The sequence below is a fragment of the Oncorhynchus keta genome, chromosome 24, assembly GCF_023373465.1.
Source record: "Oncorhynchus keta strain PuntledgeMale-10-30-2019 chromosome 24, Oket_V2, whole genome shotgun sequence".
NCBI lineage: Eukaryota > Metazoa > Chordata > Actinopteri > Salmoniformes > Salmonidae > Oncorhynchus > Oncorhynchus keta.
This window is the reverse complement of record NC_068444.1, coordinates 1,540,066-1,563,351: the sequence shown is the minus strand read 5'-3', so window position 1 is coordinate 1,563,351 and position 23,286 is coordinate 1,540,066. Positions and strand designations below refer to the sequence as shown.

General features: G+C 52.6%; 1 protein-coding gene across 9 annotated transcripts in view; it reads left to right on the top strand.

Moving 5' to 3' along the window:
- Positions 1-23,286, top strand: part of LOC127911283 (protein jagged-1b-like) — a 251,790-nt gene that overhangs the window by 159,555 nt on the left and 68,949 nt on the right. For all 9 annotated transcript variants that reach the window (XR_008077703.1, XR_008077707.1, XR_008077702.1 and 6 more), the window contains exons 14-17: positions 253-417; positions 2,396-2,509; positions 12,034-12,147; positions 12,705-12,818. Coding sequence is in view for 2 of the 9 variants with exons in the window: in XM_052477450.1 (XP_052333410.1) it covers positions 253-417; positions 2,396-2,509; positions 12,034-12,147; positions 12,705-12,818 (507 nt within the window). In the remaining 7 variants the exon portion in view is untranslated. The remainder of the gene's footprint in view (positions 1-252; positions 418-2,395; positions 2,510-12,033; positions 12,148-12,704; positions 12,819-23,286) is intronic.

The window sequence follows — 23,286 nt, the reverse complement described above, 5'->3', positions numbered from 1 at the left end:
CCTGTATAGCCTCATAACATGGTTATAACTATAATGTTGATATCATGGATGGTCAGTCCTGTATATTCTCATAACATGGTTATAACTATAATGTTGACATCATGGATGGTCAGTCCTGTATAGTCTCATAACATGGTTATAACTATAATGTTGATATCATGGTTGGTCAGTCCTTGCATCCATAGCTCTGTTCAGACCCGTCCCTCAGGTTTTTACCAAATCAGAGGTTGTTTCAATCCCCCCCCCCCACAGTGATTGACAGCTGCACGGTTGCCGTGGGATCCAACAGTACCCCTGGAGGAGAGCGGTACATCTCCTCCAACGTGTGTGGTCCTCACGGACGCTGTCGGAGCCAGGCGGGAGGACAGTTCAGCTGTGACTGTCAGGAGGGCTTCAGAGGCACATACTGTCACGAGAGTAAGACATGACAAAGAGCATTCATAGAGGATTCATAGGCATACATAGACCTGCATAGACCTACATAGACATTACATTGACCTACATAGACCTACATAGACATTACATTGACCTACATAGACATTACATTGACCTACATAGACCTACAAAGACATTACATTGACCTACATAGACCTACATAGACATTTACATTTAAGTCATTTAGCAGACGCTCTTATCCAGAGCGACTTACAAATAGACATTACATTGACCTGCATAGACCTACAAAGACATTACATTGACCTACATAGACCTACATAGACATTACATTGACCTGCATAGACCTACATAGACATTACATTGACCGACATAGACCTACAAAGACATTACATTGACCTACATAGACCTACATAGACATTACATTGACCTACATAGACCTACATAGACATTACATTGACCTACATAGACCTACATAGACATTACATTGACCTACAAAGACATTACATTGACCTACATAGACCTACAAAGACATTACATTGACCTACATAGACCTACATAGACATTACATTGACCTACATAGACCTACATAGACATTACATTGACCTACATAATGTGCGTGACATTTTCCAGATTGACTGACCTTCATGTCTTAAAGTAATGACACACACACACATATATATTCACACACATGCATACACACACACACACACACACACACATGTATATACACACACACGCACATGTATATACACACACATACACACACACACACATATATTCACACACATGCATACACACACACACACACACACACACACACACACACACACACACACACACACACACACACACACACACACACACACACACACACACACACACACATGTATATATACACACACACATACTACATTCCACAACTAAACTAAAGTGCAACACAAGCATTTCCTTGCTGTAGTTTCTAATGGCCTCACTCTTCCTATCCCTTTCCCCACTCCCACCTCTCTCCCTCTCCCACCTCTCTTCCCCCTCTCTCTCTCCCCCTTCCCCCCTCTCTCCCCCTTCCCACCTCTCTCCCTCTCCCACCTCTCTCCCTCTCCCTCTCTTCCCCCCTCTCTCTCTCCCCCTTCCCCACTCTCTCTCTCCCCCTTCCCCCCTCTCTCCCTCTATCCCCCCCCTCTCACTCCCTTTCGCCCTCTCTCTCCCTTTCCCCTTTCACCCCTCTCTCCCCCTTTCCCCCACTCTCCCCTCTCTCTCCCTTCCCCCACTCTCCCCTCTCTCTCCCTTCCCCCTTTCACCCACCCCTATCTCCCTTTCCCCCCCTCTCTCCCCCTTTCCCCCTCTCTCCCCCTCTCCCCTCTCTCCCCCTCTCTAACCCCATCTCTCTCCCTTTCCCCTATCTCCCCCTTTCCCCCTCTCTCCCCTCTCCCCCTATCTCCCCCTTTCCCCCTCTCTCCCCCTCTCTAACCCCATCTCTCCCCCTTTCCCCTATCTCCCCCTCTCTCCCCATCTCTCCCCTTTCCCCCTCTCTCCCCATCTCTCTCCATTTCCCCCCCCTTTCCCCTCTCTCTCCAATCCCCCCTTTCCCCCCTCTCCCCTCTCTCTCCATTTCCCCCTTTCCCCCTCTCTCCATTTCCTTTCCTTTCCTCCTCTCTCCCCTCTCCATTTCCCCCCTTTTCCCCCTCTCTCTCCATTTCCCCCTTTCCCCCTCCTCTCCATTTCCTTTCCCCCCTCTCTCCATTTCCCCCTTTCCCCCTCTCTCCCCCTCTCTCTCCGTTTCCCCCCTTTCCCCCTCTCTCCATTTCCCCCTTTCCCCCTCTCTCTCCATTTCCCCCTTTCCCCCTCTCTCCATTTCCCCCCTTTCCCCCCTCTCTCTCCATTTCCCCCCTTTCCCCCTCTCTCTCCATTCCCCCCTTTCCCCCTCTCTCTCCATTTCCCCCCCTTTCCCCCTCTCTCTCCATTCCCTCCCCTTTCCCCCTCTCTTTCCATTTCCCCTCAGATATTAATGATTGTGAGAGCAGCCCGTGTGGTAACGGAGGAACCTGTCTAGATAAAGTCAGTGTGTACAAGTGTATCTGTGGAGACGGCTGGGAGGGGGACCACTGTGAGATCAGTAAGTGCACTGTTTTTTATGTTTAGAAAAAATGTTTTCAAGGTTTATCGGAGTTATAGATGTTCATGAGGAGACCTATGATAAGTCATAAGTGATATAGCACAGAAATGGAGATGGAACCGCTACCTCCGCAGCACTACCACTAGACCATCCCCCTGGCAGGCAGCACTACCACTAGACCATCCCCCTGGCAGGCAGCACTACCACTAGACCATCCCCCTGGCAGGCAGCACTACCACTAGACCAGCCCCCTGGCAGGCAGGCAGCACTACCACTAGACCAGCCCCCTGGCAGGCAGCACTACCACTAGACCAGCCCCTGGCAGCACTACCACTAGACCAGCCCCCAGACAGGCAGCACTACCACTAGACCAGCCCCCTGGCAGGCAGGCAGCCCCTGCAGGCAGCACTACCACTAGACCAGCCCCCTGGCACAGGCAGCACTACCACTAGACCATGCCCCTGGCAGGCAGGCAGCACTACCACTAGACCAGCTCCCTGGCAGGCAGCACTACCACTAGACCAGCCCCTGGCAGGCAGCACTACCACTAGACCAGACCCCTGGCAGGCAGGCAGCACTACCACTAGACCAGCCCCCTGGCAGGCAGGCAGCACTACCACTAGACCAGCCCCCTGGCAGGCAGCACTACCACTAGACCAGCCCCCTGGCAGGCAGCACTACCCCTAGACCAGCCCCCTGGCAGGCCGCACTACCACTAGACCAGCCCCCTGGCAGGCAGGCAGCACTACCACTAGACCAGACCAGCACCCACTAGGCAGGCAGCACTACCCTAGACCAGCTCCCTGGCAAGCAGGCAGCACTACCACTAGACCAGCCCCCTGGCAGGCAGGCAGCACTACCACTAGACCAGCCCCCTGGCAGGCAGCTCTACCACTAGACCAGTCACCTGGCAGGCAGCACTACCACTAGACCAGCCCCCTGGCAGGCAGCACTACCACTAGCCCATCCCCCTGGCAGGCAGCACTACCACTAGACCAGCCCCCTGGCAGGCAGGCAGCACTACCACTAGACCAGCCCCTGGCAGGCAGCACTACCACTAGACCAGCCCCCTGGCAGGCAGGCAGCACTACCACTAGACCAGCCCCCTGGCAGGCAGCACTACCACTAGACCAGCCCCCTGACAGGCCCCTGACAGGCAGCACTACCACTAGACCAGCCCCTGTTTTTGGTATTCATTTGGATCCTCATTAGCTGAAACCTTAGGGACTGCCAGTCTTCCTCGGGTCCACATTCTTACCCATAGTCTTTGGCACATATACATGTAAGATATACACTGCTCAAAAATAAAGGGAACACTTAAACAACACAATGTAACTCCAAGTCAATCACACTTCTGTGAAATCAAACTGTCCACTTAGGAAGCAGCACTGATTGACAATACATTTCACATTCTGTTGTGCAAATGGAATAGACAACAGGTGGAAATTATAGACATTTAGCAAGACACCCCAAATAAAGGAGTGGTTCTGCAGGTGGGGACCACAGACCACCTCTCAGTTCCTATACTTCCTGGCTGATGTTTTGGTCACTTTTGAATGCTGGCGGTGCTTTCACTCTTGTGGTAGCATGAGATGGAGTCTACAACCCACACAAGTGGCTCAGGTACTGCAGCTCATCCAGGATGGCACATCAATGCGAGATGTGGCAAGAAGGTTTGCTGTGTCTGTCAGCGTAGTGTCAAGAGCATGGAGGCGCTACCAGGAGACAGGCCAGTACATCAGGAGACGCGGAGGAGGCCGTAGGAGGGCAACAACCCAGCAGCAGGACCGCTACCTCCACCTTTGTGCAAGGAGGAGCAGGAGGAGCACTGCCAGAGCCCTGCAAAATGATCTCCAGCAGGCCACAAGTGTGCATGTGTCTGCTCAAACGGTCAGAAACAGACCCATGAGGGTGGTATGAGGGCCCGACGTCCACAGGTGGGGGTTGTGCTTACAGCCCAACACCGTGCAGGACGTTTGGCATTTGCCAGAGAACACCAAGATTGGCAAATTCGCCACTGGCGCCCTGTGCTCTTCACAGATGAAAGCAGGTTCACACTGAGCACATGACAGACGTGACAGAGTCTGGAGACGCCGTGGAGAACGTTCTGCTGCCTGCAACATCCTCCAGCATGACCGGTTTGGCGGTGGGTCAGTCATGGTGTGGGGTGGCATTTCTTTGGGGGGCCGCACAGCCCTCCATGTGCTCGCCAGAAGTAGCCTGACTGCCATTAGGTACCGAGAAGAGATCCTCAGACCCATTGTGAGACCATATGCTGGTGTGGTTGGCCCTGGGTTCCTCCTAATGCAAGACAATGCTAGACCTCATGTGGCTGGAATGTGTCAGCAGTTCCTGCAAGAGGAAGGCATTGATGCTATGGACTGGCCCGCCCGTTCCCCAGACCTGAAACCAATTGAGCACATTTGGGGCATCATGTCTCGCTCCATCCACCAACGCCACGTTGCACTACAGACTGTCCAGGAGTTGGCGGCTGCTTTAGTCCAGGTCTGGGAGGAGATCCCTCAGGAGACCATCCGCCACCTCATCAGGAGCATGCCCAGGCGTTGTAGGGAGGTCATACAGGCACGTGGAGGCCACACACACTACTGAGCCTCATTTTGACTTGTTTAAAGGACATTACATCAAAGTTGGATCAGCCTGTAGTGCGGTTTTCCACTTTAATTTTGAGTGTGACTCCAAATCCAGACCTCCATGGGTTGATAAATTTGATTTCCATTGATAATTTTTGTGTGATTTTGTTGTCAGCACATTCAACTATGTATAGAAGAAAGTATTTAATAAGAATATTTAATTCATTCAGATCTAGTTGTGTAGTCTAGACCGATTTCCTAGGTTAGCTAGCCAGCTATTGTCGTTCTTTTAACTCAACGTAACATAAACAACACTGCTAGTAGCCAGTCCCTACGAATGCAGCACTATGAAATTATTACACTCAACGGAGCGACTTGATTAGTGTAGTGCCAACACGCAGCTACTGCCAGCTAGCCTACACGGTGTATCATTTTAATCATTTTAGTCAATAAGATTCTTTCACAACTTAACTTTCTGAACATTCGAGACGTGTAGTTGTCATTCCAATCTCCTGCATTAGCGGCCCAAGCCTGTCAACTATGTGTCTGTCTATCCCTGTTCCTCTCTGCACAGACCATACAAACGCTCCCACCGCGTGCACCACCATCTGGTGGTCCCAGCAGGGTGGAGTTCCAGGTCTCCTGTAGCCTCTGGAACTGCCGATCTGCGGCCAACAAGGCAGGAGTTCATCTCAGCCTATGCCTCCCCTCCAGTCCCTCAACTTCTTGGCACTGACGGAAACATGGATCACCACAGATAACACTGCTACTCCTACTGCTCTCTCTTCGTCCGCCCACGTGTTCTCGGAGAGCTTCTGGACAGCGGGGTGGTGGCACTGGGATCCTCATCTCTCCCAAGTGGTCTTTTCTCTTTCTCCCCTTACCCATCTGTCTATTGCCTTTGAATTCCATGCTGTCACAGTTACCAGCCCTTTCAAGCTTAACATCCTTATCATTTATCGCCCTCCAGGCCCACGGTTCATCAATGAGCATGATAAGCTCCTTTCCAGGACGGCTCACCTCTCACAGTTCTGGAGGACTTTAACCTCCCAAGTCTACCTTTGACTCATTCCTCTCTGCCTCAGGGTCTTTCCACTCCTCAACTTGACCTCACCCTCTCACCTTCCCCCTACTCACAAGGCAGGGTTACGCTTGACCTCATCTTTACTAGATGCTGTTCTTCCACTAACCTCATTGCAACTCCCCTCCAAGTCTCGACCACTACCTTGTATCCTTTTCCCTCTCGCTCTCATCCAACACTTCCCACACTGCCCCTACTCAGGGTATTCCCAACCTGGCTCTCTCTCCCCCCATCTCTCCTCTTCCATCCTATCATCTCTTCCCTCTGCTCAAACTTTCTCCAACCTATCTAGATTCTGCCTCCTCAGGGTCTCCTCCCTTACTGCATCCTTTGACTCTCTATGTCCCCTATCCTCCAGGCAGGGTCCTCCCCTCCCGCTCCGTGGCTCGACGACTCATTGCAGCTCACAGAACAGGGCTCCGGGCAGCCAACGGAAATGGAGGCCTCCCCGGACCTGGCATCCTTTCACTCCCTCCTCTCTACATTTTCCTCCTCTGTCTCTGCTGCTAAAGCCACTTTCTACCATTCTAAATTCCAAGCATCTGCCTCTAACCCTAGGAGGCTCTTTGCCACCTTCTCCTCCCTCCTGAATCCTCCCCCTCCTCCCTCTCTGCAGATGGCAACCATTTTGAAAAGAAGGTCGATGACATCCGATCCTCGTTTGCTAAGTCAAACGACAGCTGGTTCTGCTCACACTGCCCTACCCTATGCTCTGATTTTCCCCTCTCTCTCCAGATGAAATGAAAGACGCCCAACAACCTGCCCGCTTGACCCTATCCCCTCCTCTCTTCTCCAGACCATTAACGGAGACCTTCTCCCTTACCTCACCTCGCTTATCAACTCATCCCTGACCGCATAGCGTCCCTCCCGTCTTCAAATAAGTTGCACCCCTTCAAAAAAATATTCGATCCCTCCGATTCATGAAATCAGACCAGTATCCCTTCTCTCTTTTCTCTCCAAAACACAGCGTGCCGTCCTTGGCCAGCTCTACCGCTATCTCTCTCAGAATGACCTTCTTGATCCAAATCAGTCAGGTTTCAAGACTAGTCATTCAACTGAGACTGCTCTTCTCTGTATCACGGAGGCGCTCCGCACTGCTAAAGCTAACTCTCTCTCCTCTGCTCTCATCCTTCTAGACCTATCGGCTGCCTTCGATACTGTGAACCATCAGATCCTCCTCTCCACCCTCTCCGAGTTGGGCAGCCCACGCTTGGATTGCGTCCTACCTGACAGGTCGCTCCTACCAGGTGGCGTGGCGAGAATCTGTCTCCTCACCACGCGCTCTCACCACTGGTGTCCCCAGGGCTCTGTTCTACTCTTTGCTATACACCAAGTCACTTGGTTTTAACCTCACATGGTCTCTCCTATCATTGCTTGCAGACATAACAATTAATCTTCTCCTTTTGATGACCAGGTAATCGCATCTCTGCATGTCTGGCAGACATTTCAGTGTGGATGACGGATCACCACCTCAAGCTGAACCTCAGCAAGACGGAGCTCCTCTTCCTCCCGGGGAAGGACTGCCCGTTCCATGATCTGCCATCACGGTTGACAACTCCATTGTGTCCTCCTCCCAGAGCGCTAAGAACCTTGGCGTGATCCTGGACAACACATATATTCCAACGTTCTCAACTAACATCAAGGCGGTGTCCCGTTCCTGTAGGTTCATGCTCTACAACATCCCAGATACGACCCTGCCTCACACAGGAAGCAGCGCAGGTCCTAATCCAGGCACTTGTCATCTCCCGTCTTGATTACTCGCTGTTGGCTGGGCTCCCTGCCTGTGCCATTAAACCCCTACAACTCATCCAGAACGCCGCAGCCCGTCTGGTGTTCAACCTTCCCAAGTTCTCTCACGTCACCCCGCTCCTCCGCTCTCTCCACTGGCTTCCAGTTGAAGCTCGCATCCGCTACAAGACCATGGTGCTCGCCACGGAGCTGGAGGGGAACAGCACCTCAGTACCTCCAGGCTCTGATCAGGCCCTACACCCAAACAAGGGCACTGCGTTCATCCACCTCTGGCCTGCTCGCCTCCCTACCACTGAGGAAGTACAGTTCCCGCTCAGCCCAGTCAAAACTGTTCGCTGCTCTGGCCCCCCAATGGTGGAACAAACTCCCTCACGACGCCAGGACAGCGGAGTCAATCACCACCTTCCGGAGACACCTGAAACCCCACCTCTTCAAGGAATACCTAGGATAGGGTAAGTAAGGGTAAGTAATCCTTCTCACCCCCCTTCTCCCCCCCCCCAACAAGATTTAGATGCAAGTGGCTGTTCCACTGGTTGTCATAGGTGTTTGCACCAATTTGTAAGTCGCTCTGGATAAGAGCGTCTGCTAAATGACTTAAATGTAAATGTAAATCTAGGATGTGTTATTTTAGTGTTCCCTTTATTTTTTTGAGCAGTGCATTTCAATGAGTAGGTCACTACATGTAAATATGCCCTTTACATAGAGCAGGGTTTCACAACTGGAGGCCCAAGGTGCATACGTAGAGCAGGGTTTCCCAGCTGGAGGCCCACGGTGCATACATAGAGCAGGGTTTCCCAACTGGAGGCCCACGGTGCATACGTAGAGCAGGGTTTCCCAACTGGAGGCCCAAGGTGCATACGTAGAGCAGGGTTTCCCAACTGGAGGCCCACGGTGCATACATAGAGCAGGGTTTCCCAACTGGAGGCCCAAGGTGCATACGTAGAGCAGGGTTTCCCAACTGGAGGCCCAAGGTGCATACGTAGAGCAGGGTTTCCCAACTGGAGGCCCAAGGTGCATACGTAGAGCAGGGTTTCCCAACTGGAGGCCCAAGGTGCATACATAGAGCAGGGTTTCCCAACTGGAGGCCCAAGGTGCATACATAGAGCAGGGTTTCACAACTGGAGGCCCAAGGTGCATACATAGAGCAGGGTTTCCCAACTGGAGGCCCAAGGTGCATACATAGAGCAGGGTTTCCCAACTGGAGGCCCAAGGTGCATACATAGAGCAGGGTTTCCCAGCTGGAGGCCCACGGTGCATACATAGAGCAGGGTTTCCCAGCTGGAGGCCCACGGTGCATACATAGAGCAGGGTTTCCCAACTGGAGGCCCAAGGTGCATACATAGAGCAGGGTTTCACAACTGGAGGCCCAAGGTGCATACGTAGAGCAGGGTTTCCCAACTGGAGGCCCACGGTGCATACATAGAGCAGGGTTTCCCAACTGGAGGCCCACGGTGCATACATAGAGCAGGGTTTCCCAACTGGAGGCCCATGGTGCATACATAGAGCAGGGTTTCCCAGCTGGAGGCCCACGGTGCATACGTAGAGCAGGGTTTCCCAGCTGGAGGCCCACGGTGCATACGTAGAGCAGGGTTTCCCAACTGGAGGCCCATGGTGCATACGTAGAGCAGGGTTTCCCAGCTGGAGGCCCACGGTGCATACGTAGAGCAGGGTTTCCCAGCTGGCGGCCGGGTGATTTTCCTTCTGTTGTTGGACATGAAAGACGTTAACTTCTTGACGCTACCCTTCCCGTTAACGGGAAAATCACAGTCAAATAATATTACAAAAAAATATTCATATTCATGAAATCACAAGTGCAATATTGTAAAACACACTGAGCTTTTTGTTAATCGATCTGTCGTCTCAGATTTTGAAATTATGCTTCACAGCGAAGGCAATCCAAGTGTTTGTGTTTACCGATAGCATAGCATAACATTATGTACACTAAGCATTAAGTAGCTAGGTCACGGAAATCAGAAAAGCAATCAAATTAATCGTTTACCTTTGATAATCTTCGGATGTTTTCACTCACGAGACTCCCAGTTACATAACAATTGTTCCTTTTGTTCCATAAAGATTATTTTTATACCCAAAATACCAACGTTTGTTTGTCGCGTTATGTTCAGAAATCCACAGGAAAGAGCGGTCACGACAACGCAGACATATATTCCAAATAATATCCATAATGTCCACAGAAACATTTTTTATAATCAATACTCAGGTTGTTTTTAAAATATATATTCGATAATATATCAACCGAGTGTGTAGCTTTTTCAATAGTACCGGGAGGAACAATGGCAGCTTTACTCTATAGCGCAAAACTCACTCTGAGAGCCCCCACCTGTCCACTTACACAATGTGATCTTTCACGCTCATTTTTCAAAATAAAAGCCTGAAACTATGTCTAAAGACTGTTGACACCATAGGGAAGCCATAGAGAAAGAATCTGGTTGATATCCCTTTCAATGGAAGATAGGCATGCATAGGAACAGAGAGGTTTCAAAATAAGATGCACTCCCTGATTGGATTTTCCTCAGGCTTTCGCCTGTAATATCAGTACTGTTATACTGACAAACAATATTTTTACAGTTTTGGAAACTTTAGAGTGTTTTCTATCCTAATCTGACAATTATATGCATATTCTAGTTTCTGGGGCTGAGAAATAGGCAGTTTCAAATGGGTACGTTTTTTTAGCCAAATACGAAAATACTGCCCCCTACACGCAAAAGGTTAAAACAGCAGTAAATTAGCTGCAAGTGATACATTGTTAATCTGTTCCCGCCATAATAGAGAGATCATACACACATTTAAGCCAGGTTTGAAATGTTATGTTTTAGTCAAATATTATATCTGTTTGGGATTCTTGCAGTCAATTTTCAGTCTAGTATTTATTTAAAATGACGTTCTGGCCCCCCGACCATCAGCTCCAGATAACATTGGCCTGTGGCTGAATCTAGTTAATGATCCCTGATGTGGAGGTGGTGATTGAAACTGACTGGTTTGACTCTGCCTGTCCTCTCTCTCACTCTCCTCGTCCCCCCTCCTGCCCCCCCCCTCCTCTCCCCTCCTCCCCCCTCTCCTCCTCCCCTCTCCCTCTCTTCTCCTCCTTTCCCTCTCCCCCTCCTCTCCTCCTCCCTCCCCCCCCCTCCCCTTCTCCCTCCCCCTCTCCCTCCCCTCCTCCCTGCCCCCCCTCTCCCTCTCCTCCTCCCTTTTCCCTCTCCCTCTCCTCCTCCCCCATCCTCTCCCTCTCTTCCTCTCCTCCTCCCCCTCTCCATCTCCTCCTCATCCTCTCCCTCTCCCTCCCCCCCCTCTCCGTCTCCTCCCCCTCTCCTCCTCTTCTCTCCTCCTCCCCCTCCTCTCCCCTCCTCCTCCCCCTCCTCTCCCTCTCCTCCTCCCCCTCTCCGTCTCCTCCCCTCTCCTCTCTCCTCTCTCTCCTCCCCCTCCTCTCCCTCTCCTCCTCCCCCTCTTCTCCCTCTCCTCCTCCCTCCCTCCCCTCCTCCCTCCTCTCCCCCTCCTCCTCCCTCCTCCCTCCCTCCCTCCCCCCTCTCCCCTTCTCCCTCCCCTCCCTCTCCCTCCTCCCTCCTCTCCTCCTCCTCTCCCCTCTCTCCTCCTCCTCCTCCCCCTCCCCCCTCTCCCCTCTCCCCTCCTCCCTCTCCCTCCCCCCCCCCTCCCTCCCCTCCCTCCCTCCTCCTCCCTCCTCTCCTCCTCCCTCCCTCTTCAACCCCCTCCCTCCTCTCCTCCTCCCTCTCCCCTCCACCTCCCTCCCCTCCCTCTCCCCTCCTCCCTCCCTCTCCCCTCCTCCTCCCTGTCCTCCTCCCTCCTCCCCCTCCTCTCCCTCTCCTCCTCCCCCTCCTCTCCCTCTCCTCCTCCCTCCTCTTCTCCCTCTCCTCCTCCCTCTCCCCATCCTCCTCCCTCCTCTCCCCATCCTCCTCTCCTCCTCCCCTGTCCTCCCTCCTCCCTCCCCTCCCTCTCCCCCTCCCTGTCCCCTCCTCCCTCCTCTCCCCCTCCTCCCCCTGTCCTCCCTCTCCTCCCTCCCCTCCCTCTCCCCCTCCCTGTCCCCTCCTCCCTCCTCTCCCCCTCCTCCTCCCTGTCCTCCTCTCCTCCAGATATAGATGACTGCAGCACTAGTCCATGCCATAATGGAGGAACATGTCGAGACCTGGTGACTGATTTCTTCTGTGAGTGTATGAACGGCTGGAAGGGGAAGACCTGCCACTCCCGTAAGAACACAGTCTCTCTCCTCCCTCTTTCTGTTCTACAATCACCCGAGCACATTTTTATTTGTTATTTTTTTATTTCACCTTTATTTAACCAGGGAGGCCAGTTGAGAACAAGTTCTCATTTACAGCTGTGACCTGGCCAAGATAAAGCAAAGCAGTGAGACACAAACAACAACACAGGCATAAACAAACAATAACACAATAGGAAAAATGTATATACAGTGTGTGCAAATTGAGTAAGGAGGTAAGACAATAAATAGGCCAATAGCTGTGAAGTAATTACAATATAGCAAATGAACACTGGAGTGATAGATGATGTGTAAGTAGAGATACTGGGGTAGAGCAGAAACACAAAATGTGCTGATGGGTGGAGGTATTCACCCAGGTGTGTGTGTGTGTGTGTGTGTGTGTGTGTGTACTGTGTGTGTGTGTGTGTATGTGTGTGTGTGTGTGTGTGTGTGTGTGTGTGTGTGTGTGTGTGTGTGTGTGTGTGTGTGTGTGTGTGTGTGTGTGTGTGTGTTATGAAAGCTTGGTTTTTATCATGTGTGTGTCTCCAGGTGAGAGCCAGTGTGACGAGGTTACCTGTAACAACGGAGGGACATGTCATGATGAGGGAGACACCTTCCAGTGCAAGTGTTCCCCTGGATGGGAGGGGGCTACCTGTAATATAGGTGAGTTAGTCTGGGAGGGAGGGAGGGGGCTACCTGGTTTATAGGTGAGTTAGTCTGGGAGGGAGGGGGCTACCTGGTTTATAGGTGAGTTAGTCTGGGAGGGAGGGGGCTACCTGGTTTATAGGTGAGTTAGTCTGGGAGGGAGGGAGGGGGCTACCTGTAATATAGGTGAGTTAGTCTGGGAGGGAGGGAGGGGGCTACCTGGTTTATAGGTGAGTTAGTCTGGGAGGGAGGGAGGGGGCTACCTGGTTTATAGGTGAGTTAGTCTGGGTGGGAGGGAGGGGGCTACCTGTAATATAGGTGAGTTAGTCTGGGTGGGAGGGAGGCGCTACCTGTAATATAGGTGAGTTAGTCTGGGTGGGAGGAGGGGCTACCTGTAATATAGATGAGTTAGTCTGGGTGGGAGGGGCTACCTGTAATATAGGTGAGTTAGTCTGGGAGGGAGGGAGGGGCTACCTGTAATATAGGTGAGTTAGTCTGGGTGGGAGGGAGGGGGCTACCTGTAATATAGGTGAGTTAGTCTGGGAGGGAGGGAGGGGCTGCCTGTAATATAGGTGAGTTAGTCTGGGTGGGAGGGAGGGGCTACCTGTAATATAGGTGAGTTAGTCTGGGAGGGAGGGAGGGGCTACCTGTAATATAGGTGAGTTAGTCTGGGTGGGAGGGAGGGGGCTACCTGTAATATAGGTGAGTTAGTCTGGGAGGGAGGGAGGGGCTGCCTGTAATATAGGTGAGTTAGTCTGGGAGGGAGGGAGGGGGCTACCTGTAATATAGGTGAGTTAGTCTGGATGGGAGGGAGGGGCTACCTGTAATATAGGTGAGTTAGTCTGGGAGGGAGGGAGGGGGCTACCTGTAATATAGGTGAGTTAGTCTGGGAGGGAGGGAGGGGGCTAACTGTAATATAGGTGAGTTAGTCTGGGAGGGAGGGAGGGGGCTAACTGTAATATAGGTGAGTTAGTCTGGGTGGGAGGGGCTACCTGTAATATAGGTGAGTTAGTCTGGGAGGGAGGGAGGGAGGGGGCTACCTGTAATATAGGTGAGTTAGTCTGGGTGGGAGGGGGCTACCTGTAATATAGGTGAGTTAGTCTGGGAGGGAGGGAGGGGCTACCTGTAATATAGGTGAGTTAGTCTGGGAGGGAGGGAGGGGCTACCTGTAATATAGGTGAGTTAGTCTGGGTGGGAGGGGGCTACCTGTAATATAGGTGAGTTAGTCTGGGAGGGAGGGAGGGGCTACCTGTAATATAGGTGAGTTAGTCTGGGTGGGAGGGAGGGAGGGGGCTACCTGTAATATAGGTGAGTTAGTCTGGGTGGGAGGGGCTACCTGTAATATAGGTGAGTTAGTCTGGGAGGGAGGGAGGGGCTGCCTGTAATATAGGTGAGTTAGTCTGGGTGGGAGGGAGGGGCTACCTGTAATATAGGTGAGTTAGTCTGGGAGGGAGGGAGGGGCTACCTGTAATATAGGTGAGTTAGTCTGGGTGGGAGGGAGGGGGGCTACCTGTAATATAGGTGAGTTAGTCTGGGAGGGAGGGAGGGGCTGCCTGTAATATAGGCGAGTTAGTCTGGGTGGGAGGGAGGGGCTACCTGTAATATAGGTGAGTTAGTCTGGGAGGGAGGGAGGTGCTACCTGTAATATAGGTGAGTTAGTCTGGGAGGGAGGGAGGGGCTACCTGTAATATAGGTGAGTTAGTCTGGATGGGAGGGAGGGGCTACCTGTAATATAGGTGAGTTAGTCTGGGAGGGAGGGAGGGGGCTACCTGTAATATAGGTGAGTTAGTCTGGGAGGGAGGAGGGAGGGGCTACCTGTAATATAGGTGAGTTAGTCTGGGTGGGAGGGAGGGGCTACCTGTAATATAGGTGAGTTAGTCTGGATGGGAGGGGGGGGCTACCTGTAATATAGGTGAGTTAGTCTGGGAGGGAGGGAGGGGGCTACCTGTAATATAGGTGAGTTAGTCTGGGAGGGAGGGAGGGGGCTACCTGTAATATAGGTGAGTTAGTCTGGGTGGGAGGGGCTACCTGTAATATAGGTGAGTTAGTCTGGGGAGGGAGGGAGGGGGATACCTGTAATATAGGTGAGTTAGTCTGGATGGGAGGAGGGGCTACCTGTAATATAGGTGAGTTAGTCTGGGTGGGAGGGGGCTACCTGTAATATAGGTGAGTTAGTCTGGGAGGGAGGGAGGGGCTACCTGTAATATAGGTGAGTTAGTCTGGGTGGGAGGGGCTACCTGTAATATAGGTGAGTTAGTCTGGGAGGGAGGGAGGGGGCTACCTGTAATATAGGTGAGTTAGTCTGGGAGGGAGGGAGGGGCTAACTGTAATATAGGTGAGTTAGTCTGGGTGGGAGGGAGGGGCTACCTGTAATATAGGTGAGTTAGTCTGGGTGGGAGGGGGCTACCTATAGGTGAGTTAGTCTGGGAGGGAGGGGCTACCTGTAATATAGGAGTTAGTCTGGGTGGGAGGGAGGGGCTACCTGTAATATAGGTGAGTTAGTCTGGGTGGGAGGGAGGGGCTACCTGTAATATAGGTGAGTTAGTCTGGGAGGGCGGGAGGGGCTACCTGTAATATAGGTGAGTTAGTCTGGGAGGGAGGGAGGGGCTACCTGTAATATAGGTGAGTTAGTCTGGGTGGGAGGGGGGCTACCTGTAATATAGGTGAGTTAGTCTGGGTGGGAGGGAGGGGCTACCTGTAATATAGGTGAGTTAGTCTGGGTGGGAGGGAGGGGGCTACCTGTAATATAGGTGAGTTAGTCTGGGTGGGAGGGGCTACCTGTAATATAGGTGAGTTAGTCTGGGAGGGAGGGAGGGGGCTACCTGTAATATAGGTGAGTTAGTCTGGGAGGGATGGGCTACCTGTAATATAGGTGAGTTAGTCCGGGAGGAGGGAGGGGGCTACCTGTAATATAGGTGAGTTAGTCTGGATGGGAGGGAGGGGGCTACCTGTAATATAGGTGAGTTAGTCTGGGAGGGAGGGAGGGGCTACCTGTAATATAGGTGAGTTAGTCTGGGAGGGAGGGAGGGGCTACCTGTAATATAGGTGAGTTAGTCTGGGTGGGAGGGAGGGGCTACCTGTAATATAGGTGAGTTAGTCTGGGTGGGAGGGAGGGGCTACCTGTAATATAGGTGAGTTAGTCTGGATGGGAGGGAGGGGCTACCTGTAATATAGGTGAGTTAGTCTGGGAGGGAGGGAGGGGCTACCTGTAATATAGGTGAGTTAGTCTGGGAGGGAGGGAGGGGGCTACCTGTAATATAGGTGAGTTAGTCTGGGTGGGAGGGAGGGGCTACCTGTAATATAGGTGAGTTAGTCTGGGTGGGAGGGAGGGGCTACCTGTAATATAGGTGAGTTAGTCTGGGAGGGTGGGAGGGAGGGGGCTACCTGTAATATAGGTGAGTTAGTCTGGGAGGGAGGGAGGGGGCTACCTGTAATATAGGTGAGTTAGTCTGGGTGGGAGGGAGGGGGCTACCTGTAATATAGGTGAGTTAGTCTGGGGGAGGGAGGGAGGGGCTACCTGTAATATAGGTGAGTTAGTCTGGGTGGGGGAGGGGCTACCTGTAATATAGGTGAGTTAGTCTGGGAGGGTGGGAGGGGCTACCTGTAATATAGGTGAGTTAGTCTGGGAGGGAGGAGGTGCTACCTGTAATATAGATGAGTTAGTCTGGGTGGGAGGGAGGGGGCTACCTGTAATATAGGTGAGTTAGTCTGGGTGGGAGGGGGGCTACCTGTAATATAGGTGAGTTAGTCTGGGAGGGAGGGGGGACTACCTGTAATATAGGTGAGTTAGTCTGGGTGGGAGGGAGGGGCTACCTGTAATATAGGTGAGTTAGTCTGGGTGGGAGGGAGGGGCTACCTGTAATATAGGTGAGTTAGTCTGGGTGGGAGGGAGGGGGCTACCTGTAATATAGGTGAGTTAGTCTGGGTGGGAGGGAGGGGCTACCTGTAATATAGGTGAGTTAGTCTGGGTGGGAGGGGGCTACCTGTAATATAGGTGAGTTAGTCTGGGGGGGAGGGAGGGGGCTACCTGTAATATAGGTGAGTTAGTCTGGGTGGGAGGAGGGGCTACCTGTAATATAGGTGAGTTAGTCTGGGTGGGAGGGGGCTACCTGTAATATAGGTGAGTTAGTCTGGGTGGGAGGGAGGGGCTACCTGTAATATAGGTGAGTTAGTCTGGAGGGAGGGGCTACCTGTAATATAGGTGAGTTAGTCTGGGAGGGAGGAGGGGCTACCTGTAATATAGGTGAGTTAGTCTGGATGGGAGGAGGTGCTACCTGTAATATAGGTGAGTTAGTCTGGGAGGGAGGGGCTACCTGTAATATAGGTGAGTTAGTCTGGGTGGGAGGGAGGGGCTACCTGTAATATAGGTGAGTTAGTCTGGGAGGGAGGGAGGGGCTACCTTTAATATAGGTGAGTTAGTCTGGATGGGAGGAGGGGGCTACCTGTAATATAGGTGAGTTAGTCTGGGGAGGAGGGGCTACCTGTAATATAGGTGAGTTAGTCTGGGTGGGAGGGAGGGGCTACCTGTAATATAGGTGAGTTAGTCTGGGAGGGAGGGAGGGGCTACCTGTAATATAGGTGAGTTAGTCTGGGAGGGAGGGAGGGGCTACCTGTAATATAGGTGAGTTAGTCTGGGTGGGAGGGAGGGGCTACCTGTAATATAGGTGAGTTAGTCTGGGTGGGAGGGGGCTACCTGTAATATAGGTGAGTTAGTCTGGGTGGGAGGGAGGGGGCTACCTGTAATATAGGTGAGTTAGTCTGGGAGGGGAGGGGGGGGCTACCTGTAATATAGGTGAGTTAGTCTGGGTGGGAGGGAGGGGCTACCTGTAATATAGGTGAGTTAGTCTGGGAGGGAGGGAGGGAGGGGCTACCTGTAATATAGGTGAGTTAGTCTGGGTGGGGGAGGGGCTACCTGTAATATAGGTGAGTTAGTCTGGGAGGGAGGGAGGGGGCTACCTGTAATATAGGTGAGTTAGTCTGGGAGGGAGGGAGGGGCTACCTGTAATATAGGTGAGTTAGTCTGGGTGGGAGGGAGGGGCTACCTGTAATATAGGTGAGTTAGTCTGGGTGGGAGGGAGGGGCTACCTGTAATATAGGTGAGTTAGTCTGGGAGGGAGGGAGGGAGGGGGCTACCTGTAATATAGGTGAGTTAGTCTGGGTGGGAGGGAGGGGCTACCTGTAATATAGGTGAGTTAGTCTGGGAGGGAGGGAGGGGGCTACCTGTAATATAGGTGAGTTAGTCTGGGAGGGAGGGTGGGAGGGGGCTACCTGTAATATAGGTGAGTTAGTCTGGGAGGGAGGGAGGGGCTACCTGTAATATAGGTGAGTTAGTCTGGGGGAGGGAGGGAGGGAGGGGCTACCTGTAATATAGGTGAGTTAGTCTGGGTGGGAGGGAGGAGGGGCTACCTGTAATATAGGTGAGTTAGTCTGGGTGGGAGGGAGGGGCTACCTGTAATATAGGTGAGTTAGTCTGGGTGGGAGGGAGGGGCTACCTGTAATATAGGTGAGTTAGTCTGGGGGGGGGAGGGGGCTACCTGTAATATAGGTGAGTTAGTCTGGGTGGGAGGGAGGGGCTACCTGTAATATAGGTGAGTTAGTCTGGGGAGGGAGGGAGGTGCTACCTGTAATATAGGTGAGTTAGTCTGGGAGGGAGGGAGGGGCTACCTGTAATATAGGTGAGTTAGTCTGGATGGTATGGGGCTACCTGGTTTTATAGGTGAGTTAGTCTGGGTGGGAGGGAGGGGCTACCTGTAATATTGGTGAGTTAGTCTGGGTGGGAGGGGCTACCTGTAATATAGGTGAGGTCTGGGTGGGAGGGAGGCGCTACCTGTAATATAGGTGAGTTAGTCTGGGTGGGAGGGAGGGGCTACCTGTAATATAGGTGAGTTAGTCTGGGTGGGGGAGGGGCTACCTGTAATATAGGTGAGTTAGTCTGGGAGGGAGGGAGGGGCTACCTGTAATATAGGTGAGTTAGTCTGGATGGGAGGAGGGCTACCTGTAATATAGGTGAGTTAGTCTGGGAGGGAGGGAGGGAGGGGCTACCTGTAATATAGGTGAGTTAGTCTGGGTGGGAGGGGGCTACCTGTAATATAGGTGAGTTAGTCTGGGAGGGAGGGAGGGGCTACCTGTAATATAGGTGAGTTAGTCTGGGTGGGAGGAGGGGCTACCTGTAATATAGGTGAGTTAGTCTGGATGGGAGGAGGGGGCTACCTGTAATATAGGTGAGTTAGTCTGGGAGGGAGGGAGGGGCTACCTGTAATATAGGTGAGTTAGTCTGGGTGGGGGAGGGGCTACCTGTAATATAGGTGAGTTAGTCTGGGAGGGTGGGAGGGGCTACCTGTAATATAGGTGAGTTAGTCTGGGAGGGAGGGAGGTGCTACCTGTAATATAGGTGAGTTAGTCTGGGTGGGAGGGAGGTGCTACCTGTAATATAGGTGAGTTAGTCTGGATGGGAGGGGGGGCTACCTGTAATATAGGTGAGTTAGTCTGGGAGGGAGGAGGTGCTACCTGTAATATAGGTGAGTTAGTCTGGGAGGGAGGGAGGGAGGGAGGGAGGGAGGGGCTACCTGTAATATAGATGAGTTAGTCTGGAGGGTGGGAGGGGCTACCTGTAATATAGGTGAGTTAGTCTGGGAGGGAGGGAGGGGGCTACCTGTAATATAGGTGAGTTAGTCTGGGTGGGAGGGAGGGGCTACCTGTAATATAGGTGAGTTAGTCTGGGTGGGAGGGGGGGCTACCTGTAATATAGGTGAGTTAGTCTGGGAGGGAGGAGGGGCTACCTGTAATATAGGTGAGTTAGTCTGGGAGGGAGGGAGGGGCTACCTGTAATATAGGTGAGTTAGTCTGGGTGGGAGGGAGGGGCTACCTGTAATATAGGTGAGTTAGTCTGGATGGGAGGGAGGAGGTGCTACCTGTAATATAGGTGAGTTAGTCTGGGTGGGAGGGGGGCTACCTGTAATATAGGTGAGTTAGTCTGGGAGGGAGGGAGGGAGGGAGGGGGGCTACCTGTAATATAGGTGAGTTAGTATGGATGGGAGGGAGGGGCTACCTTTAATATAGGTGAGTTAGTCTGGATGGGAGGGAGGGGCTACCTGTAATATAGGTGAGTTAGTCTGGGAGGGAGGGGCTACCTGTAATATAGGTGAGTTAGTCTGGGAGGGAGGGAGGGAGGGGGCTAACTGTAATATAGGTGAGTTAGTCTGGGTGGGAGGGAGGGGGCTACCTGTAATATAGGTGAGTTAGTCTGGGAGGGAGGGAGGGAGGGGGCTACCTGTAATATAGGTGAGTTAGTCTGGGTGGGAGGGGGCTACCTGTAATATAGGTGAGTTAGTCTGGGAGGGAGGGAGGGGCTACCTGTAATATAGGTGAGTTAGTCTGGGTGGGAGGGAGGGGGCTACCTGTAATATAGGTGAGTTAGTCTGGGTGGGAGGGGCTACCTGTAATATAGGTGAGTTAGTCTGGGTGGGAGGAGGGGCTACCTGTAATATAGGTGAGTTAGTCTGGGTGGGAGGGAGGGGCTACCTGTAATATAGGTGAGTTAGTCTGGGAGGGAGGGAGGGGCTACCTGTAATATAGGTGAGTTAGTCTGGGAGGGAGGGAGGAGGGCTACCTTTAATATAGGTGAGTTAGTCTGGGGAGGGAGGAGGGAGGGAGGGAGGGGCTACCTGTAATATAGGTGAGTTAGTCTGGGTGGGAGGGAGGGGCTACCTGTAATATAGATGAGTTAGTCTGGGTGGGAGGGAGGGGCTACCTGTAATATAGGTGAGTTAGTCTGGGTGGGAGGGAGGGGCTACCTGTAATATAGGTGAGTTAGTCTGGGTGGGAGGGAGGGGCTACCTGTAATATAGGTGAGTTAGTCTGGGAGGGAGGGAGGGGCTACCTGTAATATAGGTGAGTTAGTCTGGATGGGAGGAGGGGCTACCTGTAATATAGGTGAGTTAGTCTGGGAGGGAGGGAGGGGCTACCTGTAATATAGATGAGTTAGTCTGGGTGGGAGGGAGGGGCTACCTGTAATATAGGTGAGTTAGTCTGGTGGGAGGGAGGGGCTACCTGTAATATAGGTGAGTTAGTCTGGGGGAGGGAGGAGGGGGCTACCTGTAATATAGATGAGTTAGTCTGGGTGGGAGGGAGGGGGCTACCTGTAATATAGGTGAGTTAGTCTGGGGGGAGGAGGGGCTACCTGTAATATAGGTGAGTTAGTCTGGGTGGGAGGGAGGGGCTACCTGTAATATAGGTGAGTTAGTCTGGGAGGGAGGGGCTACCTGTAATATAGGTGAGTTAGTCTGGGTGGGAGGGAGGAGCTACCTGTAATATAGGTGAGTTAGTCTGGGTGGGAGGGAGGGGCTACCTGTAATATAGGTGAGTTAGTCTGGGTGGGAGGAGGGGCTACCTGTAATATAGGTGAGTTAGTCTGGGTGGGAGGGAGGGGGCTACCTGTAATATAGGTGAGTTAGTCTGGGTGGGAGGAGGAGCTACCTGTAATATAGGTGAGTTAGTCTGGGTGGGAGGGAGGGGCTACCTGTAATATAGGTGAGCTAGTCTGGGAGGGAGGGAGGAGGGGCTACCTGTAATATAGGTGAGTTAGTCTGGGTGGGAGGAGGGGCTACCTGTAATATAGGTGAGTTAGTCTGGGTGGGAGGAGGGGGCTACCTGTAATATAGGTGAGTTAGTCTGGGTGGGAGGGAGGGGCTACCTGTAATATAGGTGAGTTAGTCTGGGTGGGAGGGAGGGGCTACCTGTAATATAGGTGAGTTAGTCTGGGAGGGAGGGAGGGGCTACCTGTAATATAGGTGAGTTAGTCTGGGAGGGAGGGGCTACCTGTAATATAGGTGAGTTAGTCTGGGTGGGAGGGAGGGAGCTACCTGTAATATAGGTGAGTTAGTCTGGGTGGGAGGGAGGGGGCTACCTGTAATATAGGTGAGTTAGTCTGGGTGGGAGGGAGGGGCTACCTGTAATATAGGTGAGTTAGTCTGGGTGGGAGGGAGGAGCTACCTGTAATATAGGTGAGTTAGTCTGGGAGGAGGGGGGCTACCTGTAATATAGGTGAGTTAGTCTGGGAGGGAGGGGCTACCTGTAATATAGGTGAGTTAGTCTGGGAGGGAGGGAGGGGCTACCTGTAATATAGGTGAGTTAGTCTGGGTGGGAGGGAGGGGCTACCTGTAATATAGGTGAGTTAGTCTGGGTGGGAGGGAGGGGGCTACCTGTAATATAGGTGAGTTAGTCTGGGAGGGAGGGAGGGGGTAATATAGGTGAGTTAGTCTGGGTGGGGAGGGGCTACCTGTAATATAGGTGAGTTAGTCTGGGAGGGAGGGAGGGGGGCTACCTGTAATATAGGTGAGTTAGTCTGGGAGGGAGGAGGGCTACCTGTAATATAGGTGAGTTAGTCTGGGAGGGAGGGAGGGGCTACCTGTAATATAGGTGAGTTAGTCTGGGTGGGAGGGAGGGGCTACCTGTAATATAGGTGAGTTAGTCTGGGTGGGAGGGAGGGGCTACCTGTAATATAGGTGAGTTAGGGGAGGGAGGAGGGGCTAACCTGTAATATAGGTGAGTTAGTCTGGGTGGGAGGGAGGGGCTACCTGTAATATAGGTGAGTTAGTCTGGGTGGGAGGGAGGGGCTACCTGTAATATAGGTGAGTTAGTCTGGGTGGGAGGGAGGGGCTACCTGTAATATAGGTGAGTTAGTCTGGGGGGAGGGAGGGGCTACCTGTAATATAGGTGAGTTAGTCTGGGTGGGAGGAGGGGCTACCTGTAATATAGGTGAGTTAGTCTGGGGGAGGGAGGGAGGGGCTACCTGTAATATAGGTGAGTTAGTCTGGGAGGGAGGGAGGGGCTACCTGTAATATAGGTGAGTTAGTCTGGGTGGGAGGGAGGGGGCTACCTGTAATATAGGTGAGTTAGTCTGGGGGGAGGGAGGGGCTACCTGTAATATAGGTGAGTTAGTCTGGGAGGGAGGGAGGGGCTACCTGTAATATAGGTGAGTTAGTCTGGGTGGGAGGGAGGGGCTACCTGTAATATAGGTGAGTTAGTCTGGGTGGGAGGAGGGGCTACCTGTAATATAGGTGAGTTAGTCTGGGTGGGAGGGAGGGGGCTACCTGTAATATAGGTGAGTTAGTCTGGGAGGGAGGGAGGGGCTACCTGTAATATAGGTGAGTTAGTCTGGGAGGGAGGAGGGGGCTGCCTGTAATATAGGTGAGTTAGTCTGGTGGGGAGGGCTACCTGTAATATAGGTGAGTTAGTCTGGGTGGGAGGGGCTACCTGTAATATAGGTGAGTTAGTCACAGGAGGGAGGGGCTACCTGTAATATAGGTGAGTTAGTCTGGGAGGGAGGGAGGGAGGGGCTACCTGTAATATAGGTGAGTTAGTCTGGGTGGGAGGGAGGGGCTGCCTGTAATATAGGTGAGTTAGTCTGGGTGGGAGGGAGGGGCTACCTGTAATATAGGTGAGTTAGTCTGGGTGGGAGGAGGGGCTACCTGTAATATAGGTGAGT